This window comes from Alternaria hordeiaustralica (genome assembly GCF_023758085.1).
Source record: "Alternaria hordeiaustralica strain BMP 2776 chromosome Unknown scaffold_2, whole genome shotgun sequence".
In the NCBI taxonomy this organism is placed as follows: domain Eukaryota; kingdom Fungi; phylum Ascomycota; class Dothideomycetes; order Pleosporales; family Pleosporaceae; genus Alternaria; species Alternaria hordeiaustralica.
In genome coordinates this window covers 1,616,640-1,630,187 of record NW_026056774.1, presented here as the reverse complement: position 1 = coordinate 1,630,187, position 13,548 = coordinate 1,616,640, and the positions used below count along the sequence as shown (strand labels likewise).

The window sequence follows — 13,548 nt, the reverse complement described above, 5'->3', positions numbered from 1 at the left end:
CGCACGATATCCTGGTGAATCTCACTGTCAGCCGAGCCCACCTCGACGCGGTGATCAGGAATGATCTACGCGGTCCCTTGTCGTGGCGCAATGGATCCGGAAAACATGCTCAAAACGGTGGGAAGGGAACAGGGTGCGAGACACACAACTGGGCCGCTCATTTTCGCCGTCGACTCTTTGGGTTCCCTACTGCCCCATTCGGCCCGCTTGGTGGCTGCTGTTGTTGCTTCACCCGAACCCCTGTGTGCGGATTCAAAACAGCAACGAGGTTGGGGAGATTGAAGACAAAGTATGCTCGATTCCCGGGGACGCCTCAAAACACACCGCAGTGCTGTTTGACCACAGACACGACGTATTAGCCGTATTGCCAACATCGTCCAACTCCGCAAGGGGTTCTTGCAGCGCAAATTGCGCCCCGGTAACAGTGGCGCAAAGGATCGGACGTGATCTTCTGGTAGGTAGGCACCAGTTTGACCCATTGCATTGATGGCACCGCGATTGAAGGGTCGCGGATGGTGAATCTTATCATGTTAGAGGGTATTGAGAGATAATCTCCGTGTCTCCAGGAACTCTGAATCTGGACTGGACCCGAATTTGCTCGGAAGAAGAGTAGATGGTCATAATTTGCAGCGCAGTGCAAGAACAAGGCTCGATAGATGTGTCCGATGCAGCTCAGAGCAGACCATGTGTTCTTAACAATCCTGCGTACCGGGTACTGCTGGCCATCTCGCGATATCTCCAATCTGTCGGTTCCGCCTCATTCTGGTTGGGCTCATTTCTTTGCCTAATTTACACGAGTAAGCGCTGAGAGGAGTCAACCTGCCAGGGTATACCCTTACGAGTTCGAACCAAACCCACCGATGTATGCAACGAAGACGATTGCGGAGCCAGTTGTCCGGGTAGTTGCTCAAAGCTCGTGCATGACGTTCTGCCTTCATCTTCTGGTGAGGCATTCCAAAAACATACCCACCTAAGAGTTTCTGCTGCAGACTAACTATAGCTGCTCGCTTTACAATAAACGGTGAGTTGTTCCGTGATGTCTGGAATGATGAACATGGTTGTTGCTCGTAGCGAGAGCGCGTGGCTGCGTCATGGCTTAAAGTGCAAGTTCGCATAGCCCTCGTCTGAGCATCACACGATGTGGACGCTGGACGAATCCCGGCAGTTCGATGTAATATTTTTGTCGGTCAGGGCCAATGAGACGCCTGACGATGAGAACAGCCTTGCAATCTTCGGGCTTATCCAGCTTGGGCGCTTTAGCCGGAGAAACCCTGGAGAGCGTCACGCATGGAGCAGACGGGGGTGCGACGTACAGGGGCCAGGCCAAAGCTGCTTCCACTGACCCATGGAACGCAGCGGGTATCTGATACAACCACGTTCGCACTGCGATATGCTGTGAAATTGAGGACGGTGTCGGGTTTTGGGAAGAGGTGTTGGAAGACACGGGGAAGCTTCGGGTAAGAAGGTGGGTGACATGCCGCTGGGTTGCCGATTCGTGAAAATGAAACGCCGAGACGATCGCTCGGAAAGCACTAGGGAGGCTCCTTGCAGTAAGCGTGTTCCCGCTGATGATGGATCATGATGCGGTCCAAGTATCGGTATCCCTGCCAGTCCCGCGCTCCCTGAGACCGGACGCAGCGTCCCTGGGTGGTGGTCTTCCGGGAGATCATGCACCCTGTTCAGCGTTCGCATTCTGCCATGCAGATACGCAGTTTTTGTTGCTGGAGACTGGCCATCGATCAAAATTATGTTCTGCATGGTGGTGCAGCTGTTCAGATTTGACAGATTGTGAAGTGCGCACCATGACATCTGATGTAGACTGCGAATGAGGTATCCAGGACGGTGGTAATGTGATGTGCAAGACGCCCGGCACTCGCGCAGGCCTAAGCGATGAAATTCCCAAATTCCATCAACGGAAGCCCTGAGGTCACGTCTGTGCCCATTTCTCTAGACCGGCAGCACCAATAGAGTGGGATGCCACGGTCGCTCACGTCTGCGTCGGTGGTGGTACACACGATAGCCCTGCAAGTCTTGTGCTTCGATTGTTCTAGCGAAGAGAAGAGCCACGAGGTCGTGTTGCACCGAGCTGGGAAGATGCTGTGCGACGCCGGAACGCATCATGCTCCTGACGACGACGCAGTAAAGAAATTGCACGGTAACCGCAGTCTTCCTTTTGAGCACTAGACACTAGACACTCGGCTTGGGTTGCTAGATCTGCGGCGCCTCGTGGTGGACGATACATAAGCACGCGGTGGCAGGCTGCGGTGGCATCTCACTCGCGCGCAGCTTGTTTCTCGAAGGCGCTCCTAAGCATGGCAGAGGGCAGCGTGGTTGGATGGCGGGAGGTCGGCTAGAGTAGTGAGCAGATGGTGACAGCCAACGTGGCCCCCGGGATTAGCTGCATGCGCTTGTCGCTGATCGACCCGCCTCTTTCGACGAGATCCTCCACAGACGAACGAGGCCAAGACATGGGATAACGCCGCCATCCCGCCCTGGCGGCGCCGCAGAGACGTCGCGTGCTGGGGTCGGAGACTGTCGCTGCAAAGAGGCAACAGCCGTCGAGCCGTCGTTCTGACGTCCCGCGCTTGCCTTTTTGCTGAAACCAATCTGTCGCTGGCACACGGCCTAACCTGCTAGCTGGAGCAAGCAAACATGCGGTGAGCGTTCTCGATGCAGCGTGCTGGGACATGTACTGGAGAAGGTAATGAGTGAGGTTGGGACGAGTCAGTCCCGTGACTGCCCGTCGAGTTCGCCCGTCATGGCGGTGACGGTGGTTAGACAGCTGTGTACGACCGCGCACCACCAGACGTGCCAGAAAGTCGACCGCCTCCAATAATTGCCAGCAAATCATCCCGCGCGCGATGCTTCGCTTCACCCAGCGCGGCTGCAGCCATGTGCATCACTGCAGGCGGACCCTCTCTAATGCGGGATCAGATTTTTAGGAAATGCAGTCGTAACAATGGTCAAGGCATCGCCTGGTGGGTAGGACTAGACAGCTTCTGCTGCACGAGGCGCTTGGCTCGCTTCCGCAGTGACTTGCCTCGAGCCAAACGCCCCCGGGACGATACGGTGCTATCGTCTAGTTGACTGCCATGGCTTGCGACGGTGCCCTTTCACGAGGGCGGCATGAGGTGGGTGGACAGTGGTGGCTTCTTTAAAGTGTGCCAAAGGCGCAGCACCGAGACTCGCACGTCTCATCGTTGTCTCTTTCCGAAGGCCAGCATCGCAGCCGTTCCCAAGCCTCACCCCCTGCGTAATCCTTCGTCAGCGCGATCCGTATTGTCTCGCCGCCGCTCCCAGAGATACAGGCCGCGGTGGATCTCTCGACTGCTGGACAGCACGTCGGCAGTGCGCTCTGGAGTCTGGCAGGAGTACCGATCGGTGCAGCCCCAGCGCCCGTGCAGCCAGGACCCTTTGCATCGTCAACCCAAGCGCCGTTGGAGGCCAGCTGGCAGGACGCAGCAGTCGGCGACGTGCGGCCTGAGTCGTCATCTGGCGGCAGCAGCGTGAGAGGAATCGGCGAGGGTTGTTCCGCCCCGTTGGGAACGTCGCGGGCATTCACTCGATCCCAGCGGCTCTGCAGCTTACTTGCTTCCGACAAGCCCACGAGGATTCTCCTCAGGTATCTCCTGGAACGGTCGATCTGCAGTGCAGAGTGGCCTGTCCTAGCACCGCGGCCAGGGCCCCTGCCGTGGCTGTCCCAAAAGCGCTGTTGCGCCGGTGCAGCGTCGATTGGCACGTCTGGGATGCGTGGGCGGATCGCTCGGCCAAGGCATTACTACGGGGCGTGCACATCTTCACTCTAAACCTCGTCCGTCTGTCATCTGCATTGCCGTTGCAAGGGACTGAGCGTCTCGGGCTAACTCGAGTGGGACGTGGGCTTTTTGACAACGGTCCGCCGCCTCATCGCCCGCTCAAACGCAATTTGGACAGGGAACGACAGGCCCACTGACGACGCTACGGTGCGAACGGGCTTCGTGCTGAATCTCGCCAATCCCCTCGACACCGTACTTGAATGCTGCAGGCCCGAATTCCTGGCTCTACATCTGCTTGTACCCGTCGCCTTGACTACTCTCCATCTCGTCATCATCCATCTCCCTTCACCCACTCCTCTCTCTCTTGTTACGCAGCCACTGCTGTGACCCGTGACAACCACCTCCTCCATGGCAATGCATCTCGCCAGTATGGTACACGGCAGCGTTAGGGAGCGCGAGTCGTTCCAGCACCCGGCCTACTTCCAGCAGTCGCAACCTCGCGCCTTCCCCATGTCGGGTGTTGCCGCCTCCTCATATCCCGTGCATACTCCATCCCAACCTCAGGTCGAGCAGCAGTACCGCCAGCAACAACAGCAGCAGCAACACCAACACCAACACCAACACCAACACCAACAATACACACACCAACCACAGCAGCAGCAGCAGCAACGGCTGCAATCGCCGCCCTCACCACCAGCAGAGGAGAAGAAGCCTTCACTGCCTTCTATCTCAAGTCTCCTCGAGTTTGCTGGGAACGACAAGGCTGCTTCCGAGACAGGTAGGCGCCAACCACTGCACCATCCTTCACTCCCATACTGACTCATCGCAGCTTCCCAAAGTCCTCAGTCACAGCACCGCCAGTCGTCATCGCCGCAACTAAGGCAGGCACAGCAGGGAGGGGCAGGAGCCATGCAGCAACCATCACAAACCGTCTACGCGCAAGTGCCTGCGCCGAGCAACCCCAGGATGACACTGCCTCCGACACCGCCAATGCACCCAGACGTGGCACACGACGGTACCCAGTCTCCCTCCGCTGCATCAAACCACTCTGCTGCGTCCGCGCCCTACTTCGTCGGCGGCTCGCTCAACAACATGGAGCCGCACCAGCAGCGCCAGTCCTTCTCATCGATGCCTCCAATGAAGCGCGATTCGCTGCAGTCGCACTCCATGTCTCCGTACAGTACTTCCATCTATGGCCAGTCTCCGTATCAGTCATCACCAGGCGCTGCCTCTACGACTTCATTCTACTCGCCTGAGCAGCACTCTTACAACAGCACTGCAATGTATGCGCAGCGCCCGCTTCCTTCCAACTTCCAGCCACACTCGATACCCCTGCCGGCTCCTGTGCCCAGCCCGGCTTCGAACGGCTCCAACCCATGGCAACACCACCACTACATTAGCACCTCTAGCCAGTCTCAGTTTCCCCAGTCTCAGGATCGGTACATCTGCTCGACTTGCAACAAGGCCTTCTCGCGGCCAAGCAGCCTGCGCATCCACAGTCACAGTCACACAGGCGAGAAGCCCTACAAGTGCCCGCAGCCTGGATGTGGCAAAGCGTTCAGCGTGCGCAGCAACATGAAGCGACACGAGCGAGGTTGCCACGCGGCTTCCAGTACCACCCTGACGACATAACGAGCTAAGAGCCCTCACCAACTGTCTCACGCAATCGGCCTGACAAGCCTCGACCTACCATGTAGTGGTCCCACCCACGAAATGCTTTGTTCAGCCGCATCTTGCCAACGATACCACTTTCACGCATCGGCGTTTCGGGCGCTTCCCATCTTGTCATGCATTTCACCGGAGTTTCTTTCTCGTGTCACCAACGATATCCTATATCGCTACTACTGCGATAATGTACGCTACCTTCAGTCAACTTTAGTTTCTAGTCCGGTCAGCTGTTTGCTATCGCATCAAGGCGCATGGCATTAGTCCAACAAGCCGCCCTTATTTTCTTGTATTATAGTAGGGATCCTGCATGAGCGAATTCAATGCTCAACCATGCGCCAAAACCGATCAAATCAATACTGTCTACGAAATCCAGTTACTTTCATGCTATTGCCTGTGTTGTTGTGGATTCATTGAGCGAAACGATGTTTCGCATTGCATGTCAGTCGCCTTCTAAACCTAGTGGAAACCGGACACGTCAGAGCCACACTTGACACTTACGACACGTCGAGCGCGCATAGATCGTTCCTGACGGGTTATCCATGTCGTTGTCTTCGCGTAACAATTAATCCGTATGCGAGAGGCAGTCGCCATCGGTCGCCATCACTTCCAAGCTGCTTGCCCACGCTTCCAACCCGGCAAGACCCACGGTAGTTGATACATCTCCGGGATTACCGCATGTTCCTGGACTATATTCGAGCAGTCATAACGATTTTCTGGATTCCTGCAGATCGTTGGAGTCACTGGGGCATCTCCCGTGTCAATCTTACGTTGGATGCTTATTGCACTGCATTATGATCAGGGCTCAAGTTCAAGGAGACATTTACCCGTCCACTCTTTCCCGGATAGGTCATATCGTTCTGTAAACGACATCTGTGGACCCCAAAACGGTTGTCCATGAAGCCAAGTCCGGACTATCGAACCATTCCGCCTCGCCACGGTCTATATGGATAAAAATATGCATTCGCTCAGAGGCACGTCTTCCCGAGTCCATTACCGTGTCGATCAGTGAATCCCACTCTGGAACGAAGTGAGTGCGCTGAAGGTGTACACGGAGTCAACTGTCATGCGCCGTCAGTTAGGAGACGTGGAGGCGATACTGTGCCACTGACTCTGAGCCAGGCCATGTCCTCTCCGATTATCGACTGATTTTTAGGGAACAAATTTCTCCGTAATGCAAAAGTCCGCATTCTACTCTAAACGTGGTTGCCAAACGTCGCTTATGCTTGCATGCTGCTGCTTCTTCTATACTGAGCCGTTTGTTCAGAGCTCAATGGCATGACCTCAACAACGCCCAGCGCAGGTCCGATGTTCGGCTGCAGCATACAGCGGTTATTCGGGATCGCATGTGGCTTGCCAACATAGTCTGGCCCCATCCTCCCGCAGGCGTTCCAGCACATGAACGCATGAGCTTTGAGTGACGATCGTCACTTAACTATTCTCCGAACCCCGGGTCTCTCATCAAACCATGTGGGATATCACGGAATAACAAAGTCGTGCTTTCAATAATACTGAAACCAGCATTGCGGCGCCAATCGTAACGGTAACGGCTCGTTAACCAAACTCGTCATGCGGGCTCTCCACCCAGGGGCCGACGTCAACATTGAGTGAGGTCGGTTGCGTGTGGCTCACTGGCTGCCGTCAAAAGGAAAACAAATGGTCTGATTCCAGACCCCTGTCCACTCGTCTATCCGTTTGGCGGAGGAGGAATCCTTTGAATCCTTTGCAACGGACACGACACCGCACAGAGCGCCGCCACGCATTGTCTCCCCACAGAACGGCGAAAAGCAATCCCCTCGGTCGAGGCCCTGAAACTCAACAAGCAATTCCAAGCTCTCGTGCGCATTGATGACGGAGAGTGTACTACTTGCCGGAGGTGTGATAAAGTTTAGCGAAGACGGCCGCTGAACAAGACTACAAAAAGCAATCGCGGGATGGAGATGAAGGAGCGTCGCCTCGTCAGCAGTTCCCTTGATTCGAGCTGGCACACGGTTCCTGCCAATCGGGTTGTTGGTGCAGGTGGATCGGAGCGCCCCTTCAAGCCCTTGGATCGTGCTCGCGAAAGATCTGCGCATCATCTTGGTTTTGCGCAAGTGTCTCAGGTTCTAGTTCCATCTCGCTTGCAATCATGGCGCATCCAGAACGAGAAGATTGATGAGCCTGGCAATACGGGCCATACGGCGACGGCAGGGGAGACTCCAAGCAGCCTTCTAGCACAAAGCCTATGCCTACGCCTACGATTCCCCCAGCCACACAAGAATCCTGTTGCTGCGCGCATCCGCTTACAGAAAACAGTGCGCCAACATATGTTGTCACCATGCGTCTATCAATTCCGACAACCAAGAACCGATGCGCACGCCCAGCGGCGATCAAGGGAACGTATCGTACCATTTTGCCGTCACGACTGGTGCAGTCAAGTATTGAAGGTACCGAGGGAGGGGTACCTTCGTAATGACAGCCACTCAGCGTTGCCTCTAATCAGCACCATCACCAATCAACGAACCTTTGCGTCGGAACCAAACGCGCGACGGTCCATGGTGCCCAGGTGGGATGACGACGTTTTCGAAATAACACCACCACGCAGAACCTCCAACGACTACTTCTGCAGCTGTGCAGCTCAGAGCGCTCTATTATCGGATGCATGCTATCTTGCTCCAGGCAATCTTTCCCTAGATTATCATGGCTGGGCGATTTGCCTGCGAAATTGTTGCGAGATTGTTGCTACTGCCGCCCTACGCGGCCTTGCGAATAGCACTCTAAACTATCAGCCATGATCCCTGCGCGCCAGACCTTCGAGAAGGAGGTTTGCACGGAATTATCCATAACACCGACCGTTGCCCCTCCTCCTCTCCGCTACTCATGACAAGGCAGTCAAGCAGGGACCTTGGACTCGCATCCTGCCGTCGACCAGGACCCCCTCTCATCACCGCGAGCTTCGTCCGAAATTTCCGACAGAGAGAGCAGGTGATGCCACTGTCATGGTAAGACGAGAAGATTTGCCTAATGAACCGCGATCGACAGCCGTCTGCGCCGTCTTTGTGAGAATCCCAAGTGCCGACAGCTATGGCAGCTATGCCAACAACGGCGGTGCTATTGTGGGTATCTGTGTCGCATTCGTGCTGGCAGCACGTGGCGGTGAGTATCAGCAAGCACCGTATCCCGCAACGAGCCCCAAGCCGATAGCAGTCATCTCGGACATTAATACCAGCCTTTGCGCCTGGTACGAGACAGGCCAAACCGTCGGAGCATCCACAGTGTACCAGCATGCTGCCAGAGTCATAGCTGCACCCAGGACACCCAGCCTGACAGCTGTGATCGCCCAATTTCCGCGTCGCGCGAACGCCCACGCCCACCCTTTGCCCGTTCGCATCCCAAAGTACACGAACCGCATTCTAGCGCCAGGCGGGCAAATGCTCCGGGACTAATGCTTCTTGGGGTGTGAGGTGACCGTGCGGACGATCAGAGATGGGATGATCCCAGCTTCTAGCCAACATCAAGGCTCGTCCCTGCGCGCCCGCATCGTCCAACTCAGCACACTCACACTCTCTTCCCGGAACAACGTTTGAGTCAGAAAACAGTGATCACACTCAAGGGCCGACTCGTGGAAAGTACCATTGCGCCATGCCGCCATCGCCGGATCACCTTCGTATTCTCCTTGCGACTCGTTCCGGAACCTGATGCTAGGGACAGCGTTGGGCATCCACCGTTCGGGATCGCCTCACTACCACTCTCGCTACCAAATAACGATATCGCCGAAAAGAGAGTTTCGCCATTGAGCGACGACCAGCGATTGAGTTTGGCTGGCTTGCGGGAACTAGAATCGCGCATATCGCGCAAGACTGTTTCGTGCTGTCCCATGGTTCACGTCCATCTCGCGTAGAGAACTTTTACCGGCATGATGCTTGTTTGCAACGTGATTGATGATCAGACCGAAGGATTCCCAGGCTCTACCCTTTCATCTTCGTGCCGTGCTTGTGCGGCGTTCATGCGACTGGGATGCACCACGTCACCGCCTTTCGAAGGATCATATCGCGGTTGTTATAGGGACGTGTGTAGTAGGTCCTTTTCAGGCAGGAACGGCCGGGCCACGTGATATCGTCGCTGCTGGGAACCTCCTTGCCACCATCAGGCACACAACGTGGATGAGCAACGACCGAGGATTCTGGAAAAGCTGGGTTTGACCTGGTTGCGCGCACGCTCAGGTACAGACGCTGCCCAAGGGGCGCAGATGAATCATGCGGTTGTTCGGGCGACAATGAAGCTGTTGTCTACATGGAGGATGCCTGGTAAGCTTGCAATGGTAATGGTGAGTAGTTCATCGAGACAACACGATCTCCATCGTCGATGTAGGGCTGTCTTCTCCTTTGTCATTTTTCTGTCGCCATCCTTGCGCGCACGACTCCTTCGCGCCGGCGCCAGCGCACTTGTTGCCTACGCGATGCGACGACCATGCGGTGTGCGAATGTGAGGCTGTCAGCTATCGCCAAATGCGTGCGCTCGCCGAGAAAGAGAAGGAGCGGGTGGCCTCGTGAATCCATCGACTAGGTTACTCCAGGTTACACAAAGTACGCAGCGCAACATGTGGATCGCGAGGAAGTTCCTGCGAAGCTGCCCCGTAAGGGGTATCGCTTGACCTTGCCGAAGTGTTGCGAAGAGTTCTTGCGAAGGAAGTCTATCGGTTCAATATGCCGAAGAGTCGCGAAGAGATTCCGCGAAGCTACTCTATATGCGTACCGGCTGAAGCCGAAAGGGTGCGAAGCTGTTCTGCAAGTGTATCGGTTGACCTTTCCGATGGGGCGCGCAGAGTCCCTACGAAGCTGCCCCGTAAGTATACCGGCTGAACTTGCCGACCGAAGAGCCGCAAAGAGCACAGATCTGACCGCCATTGAGGTCGAGTGACCTGACTGCGCTGACTTGCAGCCGATCGTCATTACTAATACGCCGCGAAGGGGCGAATGCGTTGTTGTGAAGCCGAGCGGACTGGAGAAGATCTGAGCACGTCTCGATATGTGTCCTATTTGGCCGTGTGTAAAGAACGTACGATCTATCGAGCTGTACACGCAAGCACGGCGCAAGAGACACGTGGTGTTGACGCAAGCTTGATGCCACGGGCGTTATGTGGTTTGAGTCTCGGTGAAGAGCCGATAGCTTTGGAGTTGTGCTTGGGTCAGGAGTGTCGTGGTACAGGATGATGCGGAAGGCAACTCGCCCCAGTGAACGCTAGGCAAAGAGACTGATCTCGGTGTCTACTTTCCCGGGACAGTTTTCGGTGATCAGATGAGTTGAGGTCAGTGGAGGATAGCGCAGTTCTACGACTCCTGTTCCAGAATGATGCATCAAAACGCTTCGTCACAAGTATTCCGATCCACTGAGTATTACGATGATGTTACTATTCAAAACGGCCTTTCCTCCAATTCACCTCGAAGACGAGTTATCTCTCAGGCGATGATTATGATACGTGATGCCTAGCATGCAGCTTTGGCGGTTCTAACAACGGATCATCACTTACACTAGAGGTGGCTACACCTCACCTTAGAGTCAACGGAGGTATTACGAAAGATATCATCAATGTAGAAGTAATTGTTATGTTGGAGAGTATTTACTTATCCAGATTCAACAGTGTGTATGCAGCAGATCGGGACATAATTCTAGGCACTCCTGCTCCTACGCTTCGAGCGACATGATACAGATGTTTGCATCTCATGAAAATAATCCTCGATTCCGATTCAACGTCATCGCATCGCTTGCGCGCGCTCTTTCTTCGTCTGCTTTCTACTCTAGTTCATACAGATCCTGCGGACTCTCCGATTGATCAACGAGATCGACGTGCAGCACCAGATTTCCGTCATCACTATTATCGAGTACATCGTATGGCGCAAACTTCGCCAGTATCATAGCGTCGTCTGGTAGGTCAGCGAAGCTAGTGCGATTATTCGGTGGACCGGAGTCGCCATGTATCAGACTCCAGCTGGGCTCTTCTTCAATCTCTCTCGCTAACGCATACTCTTGCGACAGATCGGTCTTTCGCATATCACGCACAAGGCGATGTATCTTCTCTTGCTCTATCGTGAAGTCTTCGTCGTCCTCGTCTCCAGAATAGACGAGCTTGCAGGTATATCGCCCAACATGCTGCAGCTCGATGTTGAATAAGATGAGTAGATGATTGGTGTAGTCGTTTCCAGCCAACAGTATCGCGCCGCGCCGACAGTTGAGAGGGAATGTGTACGCCTGGTCAGTGGCTATACTTGGTACGTCTGAGGGGCGAGCCTTGGCACTACAGTAGACTGTGTTGAACAATCTTAGAGTGTCTTCGCTTATGACTACCTGGAGAGGTCGTCGCTTCTCTACTCTGATGCTTGGCTCTTGACTCATGAAGATGGCTGTGGGTGTGCGCTCCTCGGCTTTCATAGTCATCAGAGGTCCAGTGGAGCGAGCATCACGGGCATAACGGTTTGTTCCTGGTGGCCCAAGACGTACAACGGGTAGACCAGTCCGTGTATTGTAGGTCCCGCAATGCAAAATAGCCAATCCGTATGGGTCTTCGCCTTGGTGAACAATCGGAAGCTCGATTCTTAAGCCTTTGTTAGTCATCGAATACGGACTCTGGAAATCATCGTCAAGAATAGGGATCAAAGTGCTGGCCCCTCGAAACTTCGACGGATGTGTAGCCAAAGGCCCACAGAGATCATTTCTCGTACGCTCGAAGCCTAACTGCCACGCGAATAATGTTTGGTCGTCAGACTGTTTCATGATTTCTTCCTGTTTGGAATGAGCGGGAAAGAACGGAGAGCCAGAGGGATGATCATCGTACCTGCAGGCGAAGAAATGCTTTGCTACCCTCTCCATATAGTAGTGGCATATTGACACCAAAAAGTCCTAGGAGGCAATACGCCAAATCCTCCGTTCTGGTCGTCTCGCGTTCAGAGGCCCAAGACATGCGCTGTGCAACACTGCACTTCGTGACGTCCCCACCGAGTAATATGTACTTTTCAATGCCAGTCCTTTTCACTATCAATTCAAGCAGAGTCCGTTTGTCGCCAATCTTGCTCCAACTGGATGAGCTGTTGGCATAGAAAACCATCTCTTCCGGGGCTATTAGCTCCTGTAACGTCCATCCTCGAGTCCACCAGGCACTATTCATGACATGCGAGATGGGCTCTAGTCGCTGCCAAGCAAGAACATGCCCCGTTTTCCAGCGGCTGTTGAGTCCACTTCCGTTTCCATCCTGGTGCTCGTAGACATCGATGATTCCGGCCCAGGCCCCATCGGCGTCTTCTGCTCGGTATGTTGGCCAAGTATGTACGTCGGCCAAGTAGGCGTAGCAAACTATAGAATGTTGATACCAAGTATACATTGAGTTGATGGCCTCGGACAATTCTGCGCTCGACGACTTATCGATACAGCATGTGTCAACCCACACATACTCTATCATATCTTCCAATGCTTGTTCGCAACATTGCCGTATCTTCTTGAACCCAGACTTCCTCTTTGTGGCGGCCGCCCGGATTTTGAGCTCCTGGTCCTTAGTAGATCGAACCCCTTTTTCTTTGGCAGTCGCCCGATCGCTCATCTCTTGATAGGTGACTTCTTCACCCTCCCATCGGTGCGACAGGATGGCATAAGGTGGGATGGAAGAGCCTTCAAACTCGTGGAACGTCATGTCTGCTGCACGAAGGAGGCGCATGTTGTCGATAAATCCCGTGTCAAGTCTTTCGCTGCCGATAGTGAGCTATAATCGGATTCATCTGCCGAATGGGGTGTAAGTCTTAGTTGTGATGAGAGAGCGGTTCGAGTGAATGTGTCGCGCGACAATGTAAGATCGGAGGAAATGTGGCAAGGTTGGGCTAGTGAGCCGTGGGGGCGGAAAGCTGCAGGTGACGTTCCACTATCGGGATGCGACAGCCCTGGAGGCCAGAAGGCTAGTCTTAGAGACTCAGTCTTGCGAAAAGTCAAGGACGAAACAAACGAGCCAGAACAAGGGCCTTGTTTAGCGGGGAGATGCTTCATACATCATACTGGCAACAAAAAAGGTCTCGAAGAAGGAGCGCTGCTACAGTCCTACAATCTTGAAATCGTGATGCACACATAAATTGATGCAGGAATACCTAAAGTAGCAGCATAGCTACCC

The 13,548-nt window shown here is 54.5% G+C and overlaps 2 protein-coding genes across 2 annotated transcripts; one reads left to right on the top strand and one right to left on the bottom strand.

Moving 5' to 3' along the window:
* Positions 1 to 4,169: 4,169 nt before the first annotated feature.
* J4E84_002003 (uncharacterized protein) lies at positions 4,170 to 5,387 on the top strand (the record flags this gene model as incomplete). Its single annotated transcript, XM_049384632.1, has 2 exons — positions 4,170 to 4,533; positions 4,585 to 5,387. 2 exons carry the CDS (start codon positions 4,170 to 4,172, stop codon positions 5,385 to 5,387), a joined length of 1,167 nt encoding a protein of 388 aa, XP_049247988.1.
* A 5,805-nt stretch (positions 5,388 to 11,192) lies between these two features.
* On the bottom strand, positions 11,193 to 13,104 carry J4E84_002002 (uncharacterized protein; the record flags this gene model as incomplete). Its single annotated transcript, XM_049384631.1, has 2 exons — positions 11,193 to 11,991; positions 12,407 to 13,104. 2 exons carry the CDS (start codon positions 13,102 to 13,104, stop codon positions 11,193 to 11,195), a joined length of 1,497 nt encoding a protein of 498 aa, XP_049247987.1.
* Positions 13,105 to 13,548: the final 444 nt, after the last annotated feature.